Genomic DNA, 23,031 nt, shown 5'->3' with positions numbered 1-23,031 from the left:
CTGCACCTTTTCACCCGGCTACCAATGGACTTGCAGAAAGATTCGTGAAATCATTCAAAATAGCTATGAAAGCTGCAAAAAATGATACAGGCACATTAAGTCAGAAAATCTCTAGATTTCTTTTCGCTTACAGAAATGCTCCACAATCCACAACTAATGAGAGTCCAGCATTCCTTATGTTTGGAAGAAGACTACAATCTCGTCTGGATTTACTTAGGCCAAATATAGACATTCAGAATAGACTAACGAAAAATTATTCCAAGGTGAAGCTTAGAGAATTCCTTCCAAGTTGGGGACAGTGTTCTTGCACCCGATTACAGAACGAATCAAGAAAAATGGCAATATGGTGTAATAAAGTCAAAAACAGGACCTCTAATGTATACGGTAGAAATACACCCAGGCATTACATGGAGGAGACATATCGATCAATTGGTCAGCACTCCAAGACAAGAGAATGGTAAATCTACCAGAAAATGATTCCTAATGTGTCAGAAAGAAATGAACATTTTGCTAGTGCTACTCCAACACCAGATACTGTTATAATACCTTCTCAAGACAGTCTTAGTGACCAAGCTACATTACCGGACCCAGTAGGAAACAATGAAGAATCCTCCCAACCTCAAGTTGAGTACCCATGCTCACCTACTAGAATGGCAACACATACTTCCCCTACACCCACAGTCATATATCCTGAACCCAACAACCCAACTTCACAATGTGGTTACATTACCAGAAGTGGCAGAGAAGTTCGAAAACCAAATAGATACAACGAATAGAACAATCACATAAATTGACTTGTATCTTATTTTTTATTAAGATATATGCTGACCTGACTATCTGTCCGGTCATATGATCTTTTTTTTTTTCTTCTCTTCTCGACCTTCTTGTTGTTCAATTTAAATGCTACCATCTTTTTTTTTTAGAAGAGGAAGGTGATGTGGTATATTATTATTTTATTATGCGAATGTATATACTTTATTCACGTTACTAATAAATAACATCACTTCCGGGTCATTCACTGGAAAATGTTGTGAACCAAACATGTCTTCACTTAACCTTCTATGACTAATAGTGTATGTGATAGAAGCCTTATAAGTCACGACACCACAGTTTTGTTTACAGATCTGAACTCATTTTTATGACAATGTAGCTGAAGCATTTTAACAATCAGATTTTCATAGTTTTATAAAAACTTGTATTAATCAAACAAATCGAGTTAATCTAATATTCAATTATCAAAGTTTCTTTTTTATAATTACCAAGAGATCAGTATTTTCAAAATAATTTTTCCAGTAAGGCCTAATTTTTCGTTGTCCTCCAATATCCCAGACGTTCAACTTGAAACCTTTAGATTGCACTGATTTGATATTAAATCCCTATAAAAAAATATTTCAATAAAAAATAAAACAAGTAATATTTTTATTAAGCAATCATTGCTTTCAATAATCACACACAAAAAAATTACAAATATTGCATGTGTGAGTAAAAATAAAATCATTAAGTTAAAATTAATTAAAATAATTATCAAAACAAATATTGTAATTACAGTAAAAATCCCAGACTTTTCACATTTTTGACACTTGAGAATGATCCTTACACTCCAGTATTACTCTCTTTCCTCATGTCTAAAATTATTTACATCATGTTGCCAATCAGCAATGTCAAGTTCAGCAATGGTAAACTACTTAGGTCAGTATATCAGTGTATATTACAAATATAAATAGTAATAATTGAAAATGATCACAATGATCACTTATTAATAAATTGAACTAATTTTAAACCATCAGACTTAAAGCTAAGAATACATATTATGATTCATAAAATAAAAACTTATTTCATGCTATTTATTATTATTAACATTACTTTTAAAATTTAAAAAAATAAACTGTTTCTAAAAGCATTGATTTTAATTCTGTAGCTTAGTAATACATGTTAATAAGCTATTGCTCCTAATTACTATTAAAGAGTAGGAACACAAAGGCTATGCTCTGTCTCGGGTCTGAGCAGGGAATTTGGGTTCCTGACACCGCTTGATTTAGGGCTCTATTTGTTTCTCTGTCTGCTGCTTTGTTTCCCTCTATGCCCACATGAGAAGTGATGAAGGTGACATCCCTATGGCCAGATGTTATTTGATCTAAAGGCTTTAGGCTTTTATGTACCAATGGAATGTCAGTCTTCATCAGCACCGAATCTTGCAATGCAGTTTTGAGTCAGACATATGAGGAATTTTCTCCTCTGATGCTTTTACAGCCATCAGTGCAAGTAAGCTTGCATGTAACTCGGCCGTAAAGATGGAGCATCCATCGGGGAGTCTACGAGAGATAATTTGTTCTGAAAAGAGCAGGCACATGCAACATTTCGATCCATCTTGGATCCGGCAGCGTAAATAGTGCCACAATCTCGTAGCTCTCCTGCAGTTCCCTAAAGTGGACTTGTAGTGTGTTTGGATCTGTATAATTATTTTTTTAATTAAGAAGGGATCATTTTAATTAAGGTTTATTCATCAAGCAAGTAGGGTTCTGTGGGATTTCTATTTTGAGACTTGGTCAATGGGTGGAGTTAAATTTTGAATGGATTCTCTCATTCGAAGCCCCAACGGCTGTATGACGCGAGGCCTTCGATTATACTGTAGGGTTAAATATGGAGTCGAAAGCAGGATTTGTGGGGTTGGATTTTAGCTTGTCTATATACTGCATTGCAAGTTTTTTCATTCTTATGTTCATGGGGAGTTCTCCAGCCTCCATGTGGAGACCTGGGATTGGTGATGTTCGAAATGCGCCGAGACAGAGCCGCAGGGCATTTTGTATGAGCTCCAGTATTTTTAGGTACGATTTCCTAGCTGCACCATATATTATGGATCCATAGTCTAACTTGGATAGGATCAGACTCCGATATAGCAGCAGCAATGTATCTCTGTCAGCTCCCCAGTCCGTATAGCTGAGTACTCTGAGTATGTTTAATGACTTGTGGCATTTCTTCTTTAGTTCCATAATATGGGATGTTTTTGTCTAAAAATAAATCAGGGTCTGGATGGATTCACCTTAAATTACAAAATTGCATGCTAACAGTTTTTTTTACTTAAGTATTCATGTTTTTGTCAAAGGTAAAAATGACAAAAGTCATCAACATACAATACAAAAGATTGGATGAATATCTCCTAGCTAGAAAACTAGTGGGTGGGGGCAGATGTCGCATCTGACCACAACCTGGTGATAGCTAAGCTTAAACTCAAGTTAAAGAACTACTAGACTTCAAGCAAACAAAGAGAATGAGAAACAATGTCAGACTATTAAAGGATGCCAAGGTAAGAGAGAAATTCAAACTAGATCTAAGGAATAGATATGAACTACAAGAAATCAATGAAGAGAAAGACAATGTACAAAATAGATGGGAGAAAGTCAAAGAGAACCGTTTAAAATCGTGCCAGGAGAAGTTAAGAAAAGTAAAACATTCACACAAAGAGTGAATCTCGTCCGAAACTATCTCAAGGATGAACGTCAGGAAAGAAAAGAAATCCATACTCAACAATGCCAAAAAAGAGAGCGACTAAAGCAATGGCACAAGAATACTATGCAGAGGCACACAGAGCAGTGAAATCCAGTATAAAGAAGGACAAAAAGGGATTACATAGAGGAACTTGCAAAGGATGCAGAACACTCAGCATACTCAGGCAACTTGAAACAGCTTTCAAAAGCAGTCGAACAGATGGATGGAATATTTTATTGAATAGACCAGCACCCCGAATCACCCTGACATAAGCCAGACCATTGTGATCTTCCAACAAACTGTGATAAGCCTAATAGAGAAGAAATTAAGAGGGCTATCACAAAAGTAAAAAAAAAAGAACCTGATAACTGATAACATTCCAGCAGAAGCCTTGAAAGCAGACCATGAATGTTTAGTAGAACTGCTCTACCAGCTTTTTGATAGGATATGGAAGACGAGGACATACCGGCAGAATGGAAAGAAAACTCCCCAAAAATGGTAATCTCAGCACTGTAATAATTACAGTGGAATCACGTTTCTTTCAGTCTGGGGAAAAGTCTTTTAAAAAATCGTGTCCTTTTAGAAAGAATTAAGAACCTAGTAAACCCTAAGCTGAGGGATGAACGGCAGGTTTTTAGAAAAAATAGATTGTGCACAGACCAGATAGCTACGCTATGAATCATATTAGAACATTTGATGGAATGGAGTTCCCTATTGCTTGTTAGTTTTGTAGATTACGAGAAAGCATAGACCATGCTACTCTCTGAAAGCTACATCGGCATTATGGTATCCCTGAAAAGATCGTGAGTATAGTCAGAAACCCGTATGAGGGTATGACATGTAGAGTGGTTCACCAAGGACAGCTAACAAAAAGTTTTCCAGTGCAAACAGGGGTCAGACAAAGCTGTTTGTTGTCACCATTTCTCTTCCTCCTTGTTAATGATCGGATCATGAGAACATTTACCAACAATCACAGAAATGGAATACAATGGACATTGTGGAATCATCTTGAGGATTTAGACTTTACAGATGACATTGCAATTCTTTCCCACAATCAACACCAAATGCAGGAAAAGATTAACTTAGTGGCAGACACATAATTAATAAGAAAATATCTAGACTAACAATAAAATAGCATTTAGAAAAAAAAAAAGGGGGTGGGGACGACCCAAAATTGAACTCATGGCTCTAGCCATCTCTGGCTTCTCAAGCCAACATGATAATCACTCTGCTAGAAAAACAAAGATTTACTGCTGCAGGGGTAAACGACTGTATAGAAAATACGAAAAACATGTATGTATGTAACCCTGTCCTTTGTTTTACTTGGTCCGGGTTACATATATACATGTTTTTCACTCTGCTAGAGGAGAGTTTTTTCATGTTGTGTTCACTACGGCTCAGACGATGACCTATAAAGGAGATTTAATCACCTTATACCACCACTTCAGTCAAGTACAAATTTCTTTCCATTGTTTATATTTCAACCGCTGCACACACACACACAACCCCTTTCACATTTTTTTAAATATTTTTATTGCAATGACAACCTTTAACTTTTCAAGCATTTTCCCATTGATCGACCCTTCAGCACACTTTTTTTCAACTTTCTAATTCTGTATAGAGCACCTTTGATTAGTTTTACTTTTTTTTTTTTGTGCATCCTCACACTTAGTTATATAGTGAAAAAAAAATATTATAACAAGAAAAATACGACAATACTTTTGATAAAACCAAGCCTATATAAAAGGGAAAGGAACTCCACATTCACAACTATATATCTCAATACTGTAAATGTTATTTCCCTTTTTGATATCAAACAAAATAATTAATAACCAATAATTGGTTAATTTTGTAATTGATTTATGTTTTGTTAGTAACAATAAATAATTGTTTTAAGTCCCAACTTGATCTGAGAATGGGTGTGAGAAAATAATGTGTATAATTATCTAAGAGCACAAAACCCAAATATTTAAACATATATCTGAATACTTAAGAATTAATTTCCCCTGTCTGTATCAAATTGCAAGTGATTAATCGCCTAATTGGTTAACTTTTTTTTTATTCACATTCAATGTATAATTGTGCAAAACTTCAACTTGATCTAAGAATGGATATAAAAGAACTAATGTGTTAAAACTTTTTACCAGACAGAAAGACAGAGTGATTTAATATAAGTTTGTAAATATAAATGGATTATAAAATACCTGTGTTGGTGTAATATGTGTTATATCTTCTGAAGCTAAAACCTTTAGTAAAGTTGTTTTCCCAGCATTGTCAAGTCCTAGTAGCAGAATTCTAAGCTCCAAATCAGGATTTGATCTCAGTTTTCGAAGCAATGAGAGTAAACCCTATATCACAAAGACAAAAACAACAAATGACTACTCATCTTTTAAATCGTAATTGATGAAAAATAAAATTAACTTCAGTAAAATAAATCATGTGTATGTATAACTTGTCAACTCGTATAAATCATTCCTGACATTAGTTGGGTTTTAAAGTAAAGGCGGTTGGTCGTTGTGCTGGCTACATGACACCCTCTTTAACCGTAGACCACAAAAACAGATGAACTTTACATCATCTGCCCTATAGACCACAAGGTCTGAAAGGGGAACTAGTTAGGCCAGGTTTAGATCTAACTTTGCATTCACTTGCACCTATCCTTTGATCTGCTGGACCGTTGGGGCACTACGTAAGATATGTCAACCTTCTTTCTCCATTCTTATCTCTCATTTGTCTTTGATATAATTTCATTCGGATGTTCTTTCTGAAAATATTGAAGCCTGCCTGTATGGACCCTTTAGGGGGCCGATTTTGAGTTTGTGTTTCCACACAAACTGTCTTTGTAACCTTGTTTTATTAATGTAACTACAGTTGTCTAATATTTCAAACAATAGTTATCTATTCCTTTCATGGGCGTAGCCAGGATTTTTTTTCGGGGGGGGGTTTCCGCGAAATTAAAAAAAAAATGTATTTATGTGTGTGTGTGTACATAATCTTTAATGCATTCTGACCCTTCATTCTTCAGAAGACGTTTATTGTGCCCTAGAATAGGTTCTTCCTGGAGTTAGTGGGAAAATTGTAGATTCCCCGCCATTACTAGCAAGGGGGTCTGGGGGAGCGCTAGGAGCTCCCCCAGCGCGGGGCGAAGCCCCGCCGCCAAGCACTATTTCTGGTATTGAAAGCAAACAAAATGCATATTCTGAGGTATCTACAGTGCATTTTCCTGATATTAAAAAGTTTTATTTCAAAAACCTAATGTGCTATTCTTACTGACTTAGACCCTCCCACGCCGTTCGGAGCATTTTTACGTCAAGCTGTTTCCATAAAAATCTGTCACTGGTAATGTCTGAAGCCTCTTCCCACCTGCCATGAGGACCTAAATGAATGAGTGGCGTCAAGTTGTACCAGGATATCATTGCAACTCTTCTTTTGCGTAATTCATTTTGTCGGAGAACATGTCCCGCAAACCTCAAGCGTCTCTCTCTCACAATGTTACTAAAGGGTCGACTCCCAGTTCGGCATAGGATTTCTTTGATTTAAACCCGATCTCTATAACTGACTCCTAAAATCTGTCTAAGCCATCTTTGATGAGCCACAGATGACTATTCACTGCAGTTTGTTAAGGGAGCCCTGCCACTGGTAAAAATGTGTAACCTCTCTTGAATACGCTCTTGGAATTAAGTGACTGTAGTTTGCTTTGGATTTTATATCGAAAAGAGAAGTTTTATCGTCAAAATCATCTGTTGGGAGTTTTCCACCTCAAAATGCTCTGTAAGGGGGATCTTAAACTCAAAACCATCTGGAGGGGTTTTTAACTTTTAAAAAACGCCATCTGTAGAAGAGGGGTTTAAACTCAAAACCCCCGATTGGATTGGCTACGCTCAAATAATTTTAGTGTGTAATTTGCTTTTTTTTTTTTTATATTGAAGAGGTATTTTATAGCATCAAATCCATCTGAATGGGGGTTTAAACTCAAAACCCCTTTTGGCAACGCTCATAGCATTTTGAGTGCGTAGTTTGCTTTTTTGCTTCAACTGAAGATGTATTTTTTAGCCTCAAACCCCCCTGGCGGGGGTTTAAACTCAAAACCCCTTTGGCTACGCTTATAGATTTTAGAGTGAGTAATTTGCTTTTATTTATATTGAAGAGGTACTTTTTAGCTTCAAACTCCTCTGGAGGGGAGTTTAAACTCAAAACCCCTTTGACTACACTCATAACATTTTGAGTGTATAATTTGCTTTGTTTTTATTATTAAAGAGGTATTTTTTACCTTCAAACCCCATTTAGCTACGCTCATAACATTTTGAGTGCGTAATTAGCTTTTTTTTTTATATTGAAGAGGGGGGTTTATCGTAAATTTTGGAGGGGGGTTTAAAATCAAAATCTCCCTTAACTGTGCTCTTGGAATTAGGGATTTTGGTTTGCATTTTTTTTGGTTTTGTTTTATAGAAGAGGGGGAGTTAACTGCAAAAAACCCAAGTAGGGGGTTTAAAACTCAGAACCCCTGGTAGGGGGTTTTAGACTCAAAACCCCTGGTAGGGGTTTTTAAACTCGAACCCCCCTGGTAGGCGACCTGATTATACTGGACTCTTTTTCTCAATTTTTCTGTTAATATTTCATGTAATTTGTTACTACTCCAATGTTTAAATGGATGTGCACTGTGTCTTTTGGATTATAATGTTGATATGGACTTATATTTGTGTACAAACGTGTATTTCAATGGAGTTCTTTTGTAAAACGCTTGACAGTATGGACAACACACCTACCATCTTGGAACCTAATAACGAGCCTAAGGCTTTAACCGAACAAATCCCTAGCGCAAAACGTAGAAGAGAGGACGTAGAGGAGGAATACGAGTTAATTGTAGAAGAAGAGGACAAAGAGGCTTCCACCCATCGTAACAGGCAATGTTAGGTCTTTGCAAAATAAGATGGAAGAATTAAAAGGCTGCTGTGATAATCTGTTTCAATTTAGGGAGTGTTCCTTAAATGTGTTTCACTGAAACCTGGCTCAATGACACGATACCCGACTCTTCTGTTGATCTCGATAAATTTTACGTTTATAGAGCAGACAGAACAATTAATAGTGGGAAGTCAAAAGGAGGACTCGCAATCTATATAAACAAGGAATACTGCAATGCCAAGAATGTGAACATCCGGAATAAAATTTGTGACCCTAACATTGAACTTGTGTGTCCACTTAGGCCTTACTACTTGCCTAGAGAATTCACACAAGTGTGTGTTATTGTTGTGTACATACCACCGACGGCTGACACAGGGTAGAACGCTCGACTAATGCTACGTAAACATTAAACAGGCTTACAAATGTAAAAGTTTGTTCCCACTTGGAGAATCTGACCATACGCTGATCCATCTTATACCTAATTACAAACCTACTCTTAAAACTACAAAGAGAATAATAAAAACGGCCCAGATGTGGTCTAAAGAGGCTGTAGAAAAACTACGAGGATGCATTGAGAAAACTAACTGGGAAATCTTCATTGAGAACTGTCAAGACATAAATGAACTAACAGAAACGGTTAACTCGTATTTATTATTCTGCGAGGAGTCAACAATTCCAACAAAAACAATACAAGTCTATGGAAACAATAAGCCCTGGATGACCCAAACAAAAAACAAACACCTTATTACTGAAAAGAAAACAAAGTATAAGACAAGCAACGAAGAGTTTAAAAATGATAAAAATACACTTAAAAAAAGCAATAATTGAAGGAAAAAAAACATACAAAGAAAAAATTGAGAATTTCTTTGGAATTAACAACTCAAAAGCATGCTGGGAAGGATTAAAGAAAATAACAGGCTGCTCCTCAAAACGAGAACGATTTTCAGTGGATGATGAGGAGAAATTCGCCAATATCTAGGCGTTATCATTAATAACTGTGATAAACCGTTTTAGCTCACTCAAGGTATCACTCAGGTCTAAGCATTTAATTAATTTATTTACACGCTATAAACATCAATTTTACTAATTTAGCCTATCAAGCGCTTAAAACACAGGCACCACCCCCTCCAATCCAACCCCACCCCCTTTGGCACCGACATCACCTTTTATTATCCCCACCGTGCCACGTGCCACACTAGACTAGACAAAAGTACACTCCCTCTATCTATTTTGGCAAACATCCGTTGAGCCCCCCCCCCTTTCCGGGAGCGGCTGGTCACTTCAAAGGGCCCATTCAACTCAACGCCTCGGGCAACGCTGTTCGTCTAGCGCTAGCCAATCTCAAGGTATAATCTCCCTTGACCTGGCCCTTCACATCCTCTGACCACCTGGACTTTCAACTCGCGCCTTCGCGCAATGTCTATCTCCCGGAAACTTTCGTCTCGATCGAGCGGGGAATTCTTTTATCAAAAGACGCCAGATAGTCTACACCACCTTTGCAGCACTATGCTCCCAATCGCCACGTGTATATGGACAAGATTTCATCGTCCGATCTCATTCACGCTGAAGAGCTGACAGGGAGCGCATCGATCTCTTGTTTGAGCTCTAGACTATTTTCGTTCCCTTTATTTCACTTTGGATTGGTCCTTTCATTTAAAGGCAACATCAACCTAACGCTGATACCAGATTTATTTGCACCAGATCTGCAGATACCAGTCTTACTTATCGTCATAAGTGTCCAAGCAACAACGCTAGCCACAGACTCGTCACTGGCTTGACTGAATGGTAGCCGCAGCTTAGCCATGGAGCTATACATCGTTGGGCTGCACCCGGAGCCTGGATCCACCACGCCAGCCCACCAGCAGACAGTGTCAGCACCTGCCACACTCGTCTCATCAGCGCAGCATCGGACCTAAAGCTAAGCAAGCAGCCTAATGACACTCAGACCACTTGGTTCTCAAATCTAATGACGATAGACTTGTACATGTAAATACGCTAGATCCCATCCTAGCATCTGTACAGCATTTCAACTCTTAATTATCTTCTTTTGTATAACAAGGTTACAAAGACCGTTTGTGTGGAAACACAAACTCAAAATCGGCCCCCGAAGTGGTCCACCCAGGCAGGCTTCAATATTTTCAGAAAGAACATCCGAATGAAATTATATCAAAGACTAATGAGAGATAAGAATGGAGAAAGAAGGTTGACAGATCTTATGTAGTGCCCCAACGGTCCAGCAGATCAAAGGATAGGTGCAAGTGAATGCAAAGTTAGATGTAAACCTGGCCTAACTAGTTCCTCTTTCAGACCTTGTGGCCTATAGGGCAGATGATGTAAAGTTCATCTATTTTTGTGGCCTACGGTTAACGAGGGTGTCATGTAGCCAGCACAACGACCAACCGCCTTTACTTTTCCCCAACTAATGTCAGGTACCCATTAGAGCTGGGTGAACTGAGGGGCGCACAAGGATTCCGAAGTTGACCCCCGGTTCGGAAGCCAAGAGCTTTACCGCTCAGCTACCGCGCCTCTCCTGGCCTAACTGAAGTCTTATAATTGATGTAATTGTTTTGAAAAGGCTCAATCCCTTATTCGAATCCTCAAAAAAAAAGAAAAAATTTCCGAAAAGAAAAATGTTCCAAGAAAATACAATTTACAAGATTACTATTCGTTTTAAATTAGGTCTAACTTATAATGCATACTAATTAAATTTTCTCTTTAAAAAACTGCTTGCATAAGTGATTTAAAAAATTAGATTTTTCGCTTTCAGAAAAAAAAAAGTAGCCGTTGCATCAGAACTTTGAATGGTCTAAAATATTGTGATGTCGGATTTTCACTATCTTTTCTAGTTTAAGAGAACTAAACGGGACGGACGGACAGACATTTCACACAAAACTAATAGCGTCTTTTCCCCTTTCGGGGGCCGCAAATAAACTGTACATAATTTACATCTTATTATTTGTTGCCTGCATTATAACGCTGTGCCTGTAGATTATATGTGCAAGTGTGGGTTCTCAAATCATAAAACCCCATAGACTCCTAAAACGGCCAAATCTTAATCCACCTTGTCACAATAACAATCTTTCATGGGAAGACCATCTTGGAACTCTGAAAAAGAAAACAGCCCAGGGACTTTTTTTTCTATACAAACTCAATAGCTTTAAACTAAATAAGAAGATCCTAAATACTTTTTACGGCGCGACTATACAAAATCTACTAACATACGGAATAACTTGTTGGCAAGGCAACGCTTCATCTAACTAGTTGCGCCGTCTAGAAACCATCATAAAAAGGGCATCAAATATTACACTCACAACATTACCATATTTAAAGGAACTTTTTGAACAAAAGTGTCTAAGAAAAATCGAATAAATCTTGGAAGACAACGGCCACCCGCTCCATCAGAACTATGTCAGGTCGTCGCGAAGTGGGCGACTACTGTCAATCAAAACAAGAACAGAGCGATAGAAAAACTCGTTGGTACCTCATTCGGTCAGACTATATCAACGCCACTTGTTGTTCAGGAAACATGATCAGGACCAAGATGCCTGTGTGTAGTCGCTGAATGAACTTTCTATGTTGTGTCTGTTGTATTTATGTGTATGTTTCTGTTGTGTTGTCTTTATGAGAAAAGAGTCCTTGTAATCACAACAAATTTCCATAAGGATCAATTAAAGAAGTCTTAGTCTTAATAACTTTTCATGAATCTATATGCTATCTAAGAACTTAAATCCATGTACTCTAAACTCAAAGAGCGGAAGTGAAACAGTTAATGTGCATGCCTATTATTATTCATTATAATTTATATTATGCCTCATACCCAAGTGTAAACTTATGGTTCATAGGATTAATATTGTTTGGATTAATCGTATCAACCCTTAATCATTGTAGCTTAATCCCTAGTATATATATCTTCATCTATGCAGTTAGATCTAGGATCTTGTATGCAAAGAAAAAAATGCGTATTAAAAGTAGATTTCCATGCTCGACTAACCACAGCAGTGTGTATTTTCTCGCCAAACTACTCAACACACAACAAACACTATCGCTTGGTTGTCTTGTCATGACCGACTTCACGTAGTCTCGACTAGCCTTACACTGACCAGTTTGTTCGAATCAGTCAGACACACGATCTATTTACTTCTTGGGACAGGGAAAGACTTAGATAAATGTTACTTTTTCTCTCGAGTAGGTTATCCAATGCTTTTAGATTTATTTATACTAGTATATATATATATATATACTAGTGACGTTTGAAATACCTTAAAACAAAATCTCAGAGAATCCCGTTTTCTTTTAGATGTCAAGAATTTACTGAGTAATTTATTAAATATAAATGTTTCTAAGCATTTAAATACAAAATGGTAAAATGTTTACTATTACAACTTTTCGCGCAGAAATAAATATGTCAATAACTCAAATTTGAAAAACCTTCAGAGTTTCCCTTTAACCTTAGTGTACCATGCTCATTCTCCATTTCTCTATAAATCATTGCATATCAAAACAATCCCATTTAAAAATGAATCATGACTAGTATCATCAAATCAATGCTTTTAGGAGGTTTCTAATCGTCTATCCTCTCCACACCCCGTTGTTGATAAAAATACTATCAACATAGTAGCACCATCTATCTCTACTCTACTGCTAAACTAGCAACAGCAAAGCTCTTGTGCCTGCAGCGTTAAAGACACCCAATTCCACCAGAAAACATGCCAGCACCTACTCTGCTGACATTTTGTTTATGCGTTTGTTGTTATATTATACAATTATTCCACTTAGTAAGAAAGCTCTAATTGTATTATTGTGTGTAACATGTCTACCGTTAGTGTGATTAAAGAGTACTGCATCTAGTGTTAGTGTTGATTATAGAGTTCAGCGTTCTTTAGTCTAATATTAAGCTTATCATTTTAAAGCGAAAAATATAAGTAGATAAGACGATAATGACACATCCTCATTCAGTCTAATGTAATCTATGATGAAATTTTACTTTGCACACTAGTACAATTATTTCATCCCATTATTTTATTTATCAAACGTTCTTCTATAGTATATCAATTAAATTATAATCAACAAAATTGATTAGTCTGTTCGTATAGTTAATTGCTGTTTGCCAGTTCTACATTATTCCCTATGTGAGTAGGTGAAACAAAATAGACTTCCCCTAGAGTTTCATCAAACAATCTACTAAGACCTCTCATCACACTAACAATTGCAGTATTTTAAATTTTGACATATATGAATATAAAAATAAACTTCAGAAAATCCTCAACATCCTTTAGGGTCACAGCTTTAAACATTTTACCATCACAGAGAAAATAAAACAAGGATCTGTTCTAGCTCCAACACAATTCATAATCTTTTTCTCAGCTGTACTCACCAGCGCTTTAAAATTCCAAGAAGATGGAGTATATATCAACATTTGATCCAACCTCTTAAAGCCAAAATAAAGAGATGGCATATTTTGATTAGGAAACTGCTGTTCGCAGAAGATGCTGCACTTACATGTAATTCACAAGAAGGATTAAAAAGGCTAGTGAATGTTTTGGCAGCTGCTTATCAACAGTTACAATAAGCCTCTCCAAGACAGAAATCCTGTCACAAGATGTTGCAGAAATATCTGCGATGCATATTGGAAATCACTCCCTGACAGTGGAGCAGGATTTCACCTACTTGAGATCAACAATCGCCAGCAACCTAGATTTAGACAAAGAGCTGACAAAAAGAATAGGAAAGGCTTCTCCAGCAATGGCAAACTCTCCAAGCACATCTGGGAAAATGCCAAATTGACAACGTCAACAAAAATCCTAGTCTACAATTCCTGTGTTGTGAGCACTCTTCTTTAAGGTAGTGAGAGCTGGTTGACATACATACATGTGACAAGGGCATAGATTAAATAACTTTCACTTACCCTGCCCACGAGCATAATGTACATCTCCTGGAGGGATCATGTCTCCAACCAGGACATTTTGAAACTGGCCAATATGCATAGCATCTATGCTCTTCTGACACAGAGCTAGCTGGGACATGTCACCCGCATGCCAGATGAAAGAATCCCTAAAGACATCCTATTTGCTGAGCTTATGGAGGGAGTCAGACCCAAGGGCCACCCAAGACTAACCCGTAGAGATGTCTGCAAGCGAGACATCAGAACCAAAGGCATCAACAAAAGTAAGAAGAATGTGGGAGGAGACAGACAAGACTGGACAGCAAGGAGACTTCTTCTTCTTCTAGCCAGCTTTATTGCTGCTGAGCTGTCAGCTCTTTTGCAGACTGTGCCAAGGGAAAATAGTGTGCTGTTTTCTTCAGCTGTTCAGCACTGTCTTACAGGCTGTTGGTTATGTTGGGCTGTAGTGGAAGTAGGGTCTGTCTAAGGTGGATTAGGAAGGGGCATTCAAAGAGGATATGGTTTATGGTTTCATAATGGTGGGCGCAGTGCCGACAAAGGGGGAGTTGTGTGGAAAATATTTTGTTCAGATGGCAATTTAACAAAGGTGTGTGTCCTGTTCTTAGTTGGAAGTTTGTAGATTGCTCTTTGTGGGGGAGACAGACTGTGCATGCGAACTGTGGCAAACTCTGCTGCTCCAGTTTGGCTTGATTATTGACACCAGATTCTGCCCAGTCTCAAGAAGAAACCAAAACTAGTGACTCATTTTAGAGCATCCATTGTCTCCCAAGACAGAAAGAGACATATAGATGTATATATTTTATATTTATACACTCGAAAAAAAATACTAGATCTAGACCTACATTCAAACATACATATATATATATATATATATATATATATATATATATATATATATATATATATAATAGGCTAAAAATTCAAAGTTTGACATTAACAGCGCATTAATTGATAATGATTTGACATAGAAAAGAAAATGAAGTATCAAAATCTTCTTTAGTTTAAGGAGAATAAGGATGACTACTTATATTTGTACCCCTAACCTTTTTTTGTTATTATATTTTAGGTAAAAGAGGCCATGTGTCTTCATTTAATTCAAAAAAAAATTTCACACTTTATTTGATTCCAAACACCAAAATTAATTCCAAACAGTCTCTATATTTTGGTATCAATAAACTCATATTTTAATTCTATATTAATAACCAAAAGGCAGGCGACCCAAAGGCAGACCCCGAATGCGATGGATTGATGATGTGGAAGCAGATCTGCAACAGCTTGGGGTTAGGGCATGGAGACGAAAGGCCCAGGAGAGATCTAAATGGAAGGATGTGTTGAAGCAGGCCAGAGCCCTACATGGGCTGTAGCGCCACTGGGATGGATGGATGAATTTTGAGTTTAGGCACATCGGCACAATTTAGGCCATGTAGTGCCCCTCACATGAAATCATAAAGATGTTTTCTAACTATGCATAAATACGAACACAAAAAATAAAAATTTGAATACACTTATTCTACCTAAATTAGGTCAATGGGATTGTGACTTCTACACTGACTTTTAGACTTAATATCAGGTGGCCGAGCCTCGCTAGGTTAAATAATTTCCTAAGAAAGGTTATATGCCCGAAGTCATTTTGGGAATATTTTTGTAATTACGAAAATGAACGATCAGATAAAGACTACTAATCTGAAGAGTTGCTTTAGTGTTCTGTTAGTTCTAAATGTAATTGTACATGGCGATTAAATATAAAGTCTCTTAAGTCCTCTTACAGTCTAGACAAACCACAGCTCACGTCCAACTTATAGTTTTGCAATCCATTATCCCTTTTTTGCGTAAAATTATTTTAGGCCTACTATTATTGGCTTGGAAGAAAGTCTTTGCAGTGTAACTTCTTAGATGGTTACGTTCAGACATTTAATTATGGAATTAGTATTGTTACGTATTTCTGAATCTTCTGGCTAGATGTATTAGTTAGCACACAAATTAAAAAAACACAGCAAAGAACTTTAATGACTATTAACTCTAACAATTCGTTACTGTAACATGTAGCGTAGAAGACTGTACAATATCTGTCAGTTTACAGTTAGCTATACTTCGTTGCAATTCATCTCTTCACTTCGTTGCAATTCATCTCTTCTCAACTTGCATCGAGCCGTATTCCACAGAACAGACCAACGACACACTTTCCAGTGTCGCTCCAGGTCTCCCAAAGCTGAACCAAGTCGTACTCAAGTCTACCACATCAGAGCCGTACACGTCTTACATCGACTGTATCGACTGTAACGGCTCAAGTCCACTGTAGTTCGCTGTATAGACTTTAACGACACTAGTCCACTCCAGTTAACTCTACCCTAGTTAACTTGCATCGAGTCGTACACATTTCTATTCTACTGTCTCGCACAGTAGACAACAGTACCGACGACTCACTCACGACTGACTTTCACATTAACTCTCTGGCTTATAAAGAGTCCCTAATCGCTTGTCCAAAGTTGCACAAACACGGCTAGTATCCTCTGGAATAACACGTGAGGAAACGTCACATCCTATCTTTGTTTATACATGTAGATTCCAGAAAACATCGGCTGCAGTGTCATCTTGCCGGGGTCACAAGTTGTGACCTCTATCTGTCACTGGACATTGCTAGTACCTTCTGGAATAACACGTAAGGACACGTCACATCATGTCTTTGTTGATACATGTACATTCCAGAGAACACCCGCTGCTGTGTTATCTCGCCGGGGTCATACGTTGACCTCTACCTATCACCGTCATTTGTAACAGTATATTCATTATGGCTTTAGTACGAAACATCAAGTGACGCAAATCTCTACGCGGCCTTCGTATAGAGGGAATTCTTTAAGTCCGACAGTTACGCTGGACAGAGCAGTATCCTGTATGCCAAATGCAGTCTTTTTTTTTTGGTGAGCTAAAGAGTGGTCGACGTAACACCGAAACGCTTAAAAGACCAGCTTAGGCGCTAACTTGCCTTAGCTGACGTAGAAAAGAGCACCTGGTTGCATGCGGCCTCAGAACGAGACAGCTGGAGGTCACCAGCAAAATAAACAACAAAGTAAAAGGTATCTACACCGCTCTACGCAATTAAAGTGTAAACAATTTATTAAGCACTTAAAACACAATAACTAATCATACATAGGCACATTTAATTTCATTACTTTTCTTTCATAGTTCTATAATATATCAATCTACAATAAGATGGTGCGAAAATGTTTAATCAGGTCTATTGATTCTTTAAAACTCTTGTTTGCAAACAAATATTTTAGTGTACTGCGGTAAGCCTAGTGACGTAAGCAGTGTTTTTCCCGTTTACGTCAAGGAAAATTTTCATTCATAAAACATTCTAGCCAAAATTAATTTTTCGATAATGAGGCATTTTCATACCGATATAACGGTCGACCTCGAGTTATCCCGATGTGGCCAATGAGTTGAGAATTTTTTTCTCACTAATATGCACATACCTTAAAATTTTAAAGAAAATGGTTGGAGCCGTTTTTGAAAAAAAAAATTATTTATAAATATATATAGGCCTACATACATACATACATGAATTGCTCGCTTAAGAGTATAGGATTCTATGTTTGCATGATTAATTGTGTGTTAAATGTTTGTGTTTTTTTTGTTTCTTCATTTAATAAATTTCTAATACTTGTAGTCTAGTACAGGCTAGGATGGCCATTTTCGCCTGAATAGCTGAATCCTCTATATACTCTCTATATAATTCTATACCTATCTATATATGTATGGCCAAATAAGCGAAGGAAAGCGATCACAAGGTAGTCAAAGACAGTGCTTCGGGGAAACCATCAAAGCTTCTCTGAAGGCGTTCAGCATAGACCCAGCCACCTCGGAGACAAAGGCACATGACAGAGCATCATGGCGTCGCGCTGTAAAAACTGGCTGAGCACAGGTTGCTGAGGAAAAGAGAAAAACGCTGGCAGGAGAACAACAATGGCAGGAGAAAAACGCCAGAAGAAAAGCAAGGCCCACGACACTAGCTCCAGCTGGAATAACTTGCCCAGTGTGCAGCCGAACATTCCGGGCTCACATAGGTCTCACCAGCCACACGAGGAGGCATAGAACCCCAGTGCAAAGCCCTCAGCCCCCTGGATGACAAAGTAGTCATCATCGAACCACGATGGACGATCTATCTAGTAGGTCTAGATCTAGGCATTTAACTTCACTCTTCTTCTTCTTCTAGCCAGCTTTATTGCTGCTGAGCTGTAAGCTCTTTTGCAGACTGTGCCAAGGAAAAAAAAGTGTGCTGTTTAAGCTCACTCCAAACATTTGCCCATTTATTATCTAAAAAAACAACAACAAACAAACAAATATAATATAATATAAGATCATTAACATGATTTCCAAAGCTGGTTGTTTAAAATAAATTTTGGTAAGAAAATTGTAATTTAATACAAACATCCTTTTTTTTTTTTTGCATGGAATCAAACAGCTTGTCTTATGAATCAAATAAATCAGCTCCAGAAACAGGATAAATATTGGTGGGCTCATTAGTATAGACAACCAAAAATATAGTCTTAACCCTGGAAAGAGGTCAAGTCATCCGGGTAACATAGGGAAAAAAACAACACCCCGACTTACAAATTTGAAATTCTTTTTTCTTACATAAAAGACAGCTAAATGGAAGGAAATTGGGTCAGACTGATTGCAAAATGGACATGAACATTGTACAGCATGCTTGTTTCATATTAAATATCAAAATAAAGATGTAATGACCACAAAATCTAGGCGAAAAAAAAAACGGAAATGCAGAAGTAAAAAACGACCAATAATTTAGAGATCACATTTGGCGACCTTACCAACCTTGTGTTCCAAGTAGCCAGGGAATGGTAAAAAGTGGTGGTTTAATTCATGTATGTGTTTGTAATGGCCAGGGAATGGTAGAGAGTGTTGGTTTTATTAACAGTGTTGCTAACTTGTAGAATTTTCGTTTGCTGTATTACCTAATTATTTAAATTACATTTAATGCCGGCCGCAAGTTGGGTTTGTGTGGACAATTTCTTTACGAGGTATGCATATACTGGAAATATTTTATTACAATTTGAAAGAAGTCAGATTTTCTTCTTTCAGACTGTGACAGGTTGGGGAAAGTGACGTGTGTTGGGCGCGTTTAATGTCTAGGGGATGATTATTTTTGAAACTATCACACACCAACACGTCAGCATATAAATCGGGAGCAGGCACGCAACGAAACAAGCAATGAAAGAAAGATACAAAGTTAATAATGAAGAATATTTATTAACATAAACATTTACATAAATGAATAAAAAGGGGGAGGGTTTCAATCTATCTCTAGTGAATACTATGTTTAATCATCACTCTTGCACTTAATAAGAGAGTATGTCACTTTGTATTCCGAACTTAGCTGGTTGTCCTGTTGATGTCACAGCTGGCTGTGATCCTGGCTTGAGGTTCTGCAACTGGAGGTGGCGCTCTAGCGGGTGGAGGGACGCCGGTGATATAGTCCTTGTGGAGTCTCAATCCAAAGTTCTGATATCTGTAGTGGACACAGTAGGGCGGGTGGCCGGCTACCGTGGGCACAAGTGTACTGCGGGCAGAGCTGATCTACCGTGGGCAGCGTAGTTGACAGGATAAGTCCAGTGAGTTGCGGAGGGTTTTGCGTAGCTATGACGTCTCGCACAGATCTGGGTCTAAAGGGACGTCGCACCTAATAAGTTGACAGGTAGGCTGTCGAATAGGCGGGCAAATAGATCCGATAGCGCCAAGTAGTAGAGTTGAGTAGATCCACGTAGGCAGTAGATGATACTCAATAGCAAATAGGCCAGTGTGCAGTGCTGAATAGCACTAAGTACAAAGGCAGATAAGTAGGCAGATGATCCAAACAAATAGCAAATAGGCAGACACCTGAGGGAGGCTGCGGATAAATAAAGACAAGTTAGGACATGTCTCTCATACATCTTATCGATGCCCTCGACTGAGGTGCATTCGTCAGATTGGTAAAATTGCTTTAAAGCACAATGGGGAGATGATGACAAATGGGATTTGGAAAATAGAGGGCAGATAATAGCAATATAAAAATGTACATAAAAGGGGAAATAATAATCTCAAATAAACAACACAAGTTGCAAGAGAGAAAAACGGGGGGGGGGATGGTCGATGGTCAGCGACCATGACGGTTTGTTTACATACGACCGTCGGCCGAGAACAATGGAGCGCGCTTGAATGAAGAGGGTTTCCGTTCAAGGGGCGCAACTCTCGTTAAAGTAAAATGACTACAGGGGAGATAACTCGTATCTCTTTTCTAGACGCAGTATTAGTGCGCTAGTAAAATTATCAAGGCGGTCAGCTGAGATAAAGGAAATAAAATAAGATGTACAAATATATACATGGTTGCATCAACGATCAATTGAGCAACGTAGCATTAATAGATTAATGCAATACTTAAATACATACATAAGACATATTTATGTTTTCTACTTACGACAGTGAGAAATACACAATGCACTAATTAAATGTAAATGAAATAATAAAATACACATGATAAAAATCCAGTGAGAAATATGCACAAGGTAATTAAGATGGAACTTGTGATTAAGTTCGGCTTACCACCGGTATTCCTCTAGGAGTAAGAATACATGATATAGTCCAGACTCGATTGACAGCGATAGAGAAATGAGAGGGTCTGGCTTGATTTAATCTACCTTATATATAGGCCTGGAAAATGTGGGCGGAAACAGGAAATGTCCTAGGCTTAAGATTTATCTTACAGGTGGGTGAATTAGACTTGAGATGGGAGTCGCACCTTAAAGCGTCGAGAGGCGTGTTGACTTGAGTAATCTCTTTGATCAAAGAGAGATGTGGAAAGGGGGGGGGGGGAAGATTGGTTAGCATTCCACCCAAGGTGGTGTCAACTGCGATTGTCAGACATCCAGCCGGTAAGATCAAAGAGACTGAGTGTTTATCTTTACCCTGGTCAAGGGATGATAAGCGAAAAGCCGCCAAGGTGGTGGACCGAGTCTAGCCCGAAGAGGGAAAGGTGGGGCGGGTGAAGAAATTGGGGATAGGACGGGGAAATAAGTAAAATAAAATAAATAAATAATGATAAAATATAATTAATGCTGTGATAAGTTTGAGTGACTCTGACAGCAAGCTTTTGACTTGTCAAACAGACCATTCTTTGCAGAGTTAGCAATGAAAGCATTGGCATCCTTTACAATCACTTATAAAAAACATTTAAAACATTTTATTCAGGCAGATAGTCATTGAACTTGTTTCTAACATAAAAACTGGGCTATTGAGTCTGCTGAATAGGTGTTGTAAGAAAAAGCTACTAAATTTGGTTTGATGCTTGAAGTTGTTTTATTTAAAAAAAAACAGATGTCTGTTACACTCAGATCTCGAAAACTAGAAGAGATATGAAAAATATTATTTCACCATGCGATGCGGCTTCAAACGTTTAGGTGCAACGGCTACTTTTGGTTTTCTAAAAGCAAACCGTTTAATTTATAAAATTCATTATACAAGCGATCTTTTCAAAATAAAACAAAACCAATTCTAAAACAATAACGTAAATGTAAGGGAGGCAATGTTATAATATTGTTACAAATGACCAGTGACGGGAAGAGGTTAACGTGTGACCCCGACGAGATAACACAGCAGCGGGTGTTCCCTGGAATGTACATGTATAAACAGAGACAGGATGTGACGTGTCCTTACATGTTATTCCAAAAGGTACTAGCAACGTCCAGTGACAGATAGAGGTCACAACTTGTGACCCCAGCAAGATGACACTGCAGCCTATGTTTTCTGGAATCTACATGTATAAACAAAGACAGGATGTGACGTGTCCTCACGTGTTATTCCATTGGATACTAGCCGTGTTTGTGCAACTTTGGACAAGCGATTAGGGACTCTATATAAGCCAGAGAGTTAATGTGAAAGTCAGTCGTGAGTGAGTCGTCGGTACTGTTTTCTACTGTGCGAGACAGTAGAAGAGAGATGTGTACGACTCGATGCAAGTTAACTAGGGTAGAGTTAACTGGAGTGGACTACAGTCGTTAAAGTCTATACAGCGAACTACAGTGGACTTGAGCCGTTACAGTCGGTACAGTCGATGTAAGACGTGTGCGGCTCTGATTCGATAGACTTGAGTACGACTTGGTTCAGTTTTGGGAGACCTGGAGCGACACTGGGAAGTGTGTCGTTGATCTGTTCTGTGGAATACGGCTCGATGCAAGTTGAGAAGAGATGAATTGCAACGAAGTGAAGAGATGAATTGCAACGAAGTATAGCTAACTGTAAACTGACGGATATTGTACAGTCTTCTACGCTACATGTTACAGTAACAAATTGTTAGAGTTAATAGTCAATAAAGTTATATGAAGCTGAGAGTTTAGTCGTCAAGTTCTTTGCAGTGTTTTTATTTGTGTACCTACTAATACATTTAGCCAGAAGATTCAGAAATACGTAACAATATGCTACAAAGATGAACGGTCTCTGTGTATTTTCATTATTACTAAGTCAAATATATTTATAAAATGTACAAGAAATGGTAACAACAAATATAAATAATAGTTAACAGTGTTTTTTTCTGGTCAACTAATTGCTAAAATATAAAGAAAACATTTATGTTTGTTTATAAAGGCTAATAATGCACTTTGTATGTAAATATCACGCATATTTTTTAAAATGGACTTTTATGCAGCGACTTTCGTGCAGTAGCGTTAAGTCGCATCATGCCACATGTAAAA

At 37.8% G+C, this 23,031-nt stretch overlaps 1 protein-coding gene across 1 annotated transcript in view; it reads right to left on the bottom strand.

The window, feature by feature from the left end:
- The window catches only part of LOC106071085 (ADP-ribosylation factor-like protein 3), a 49,926-nt gene that overhangs the window by 11,223 nt on the left and 15,672 nt on the right, over positions 1 to 23,031 (bottom strand). The window contains exons 2-3 of the mRNA XM_056040438.1: positions 5,691 to 5,834; positions 1,260 to 1,376 (exon numbers count right to left, since the gene is read on the bottom strand). Coding sequence (XP_055896413.1) covers positions 1,260 to 1,376; positions 5,691 to 5,834 — 261 coding nt within the window. The remainder of the gene's footprint in view (positions 1 to 1,259; positions 1,377 to 5,690; positions 5,835 to 23,031) is intronic.

Source organism: Biomphalaria glabrata, chromosome 9, assembly GCF_947242115.1.
Source record: "Biomphalaria glabrata chromosome 9, xgBioGlab47.1, whole genome shotgun sequence".
In the NCBI taxonomy this organism is placed as follows: domain Eukaryota; kingdom Metazoa; phylum Mollusca; class Gastropoda; family Planorbidae; genus Biomphalaria; species Biomphalaria glabrata.
This window is presented reverse-complemented; position numbering and strand designations above follow the sequence as displayed.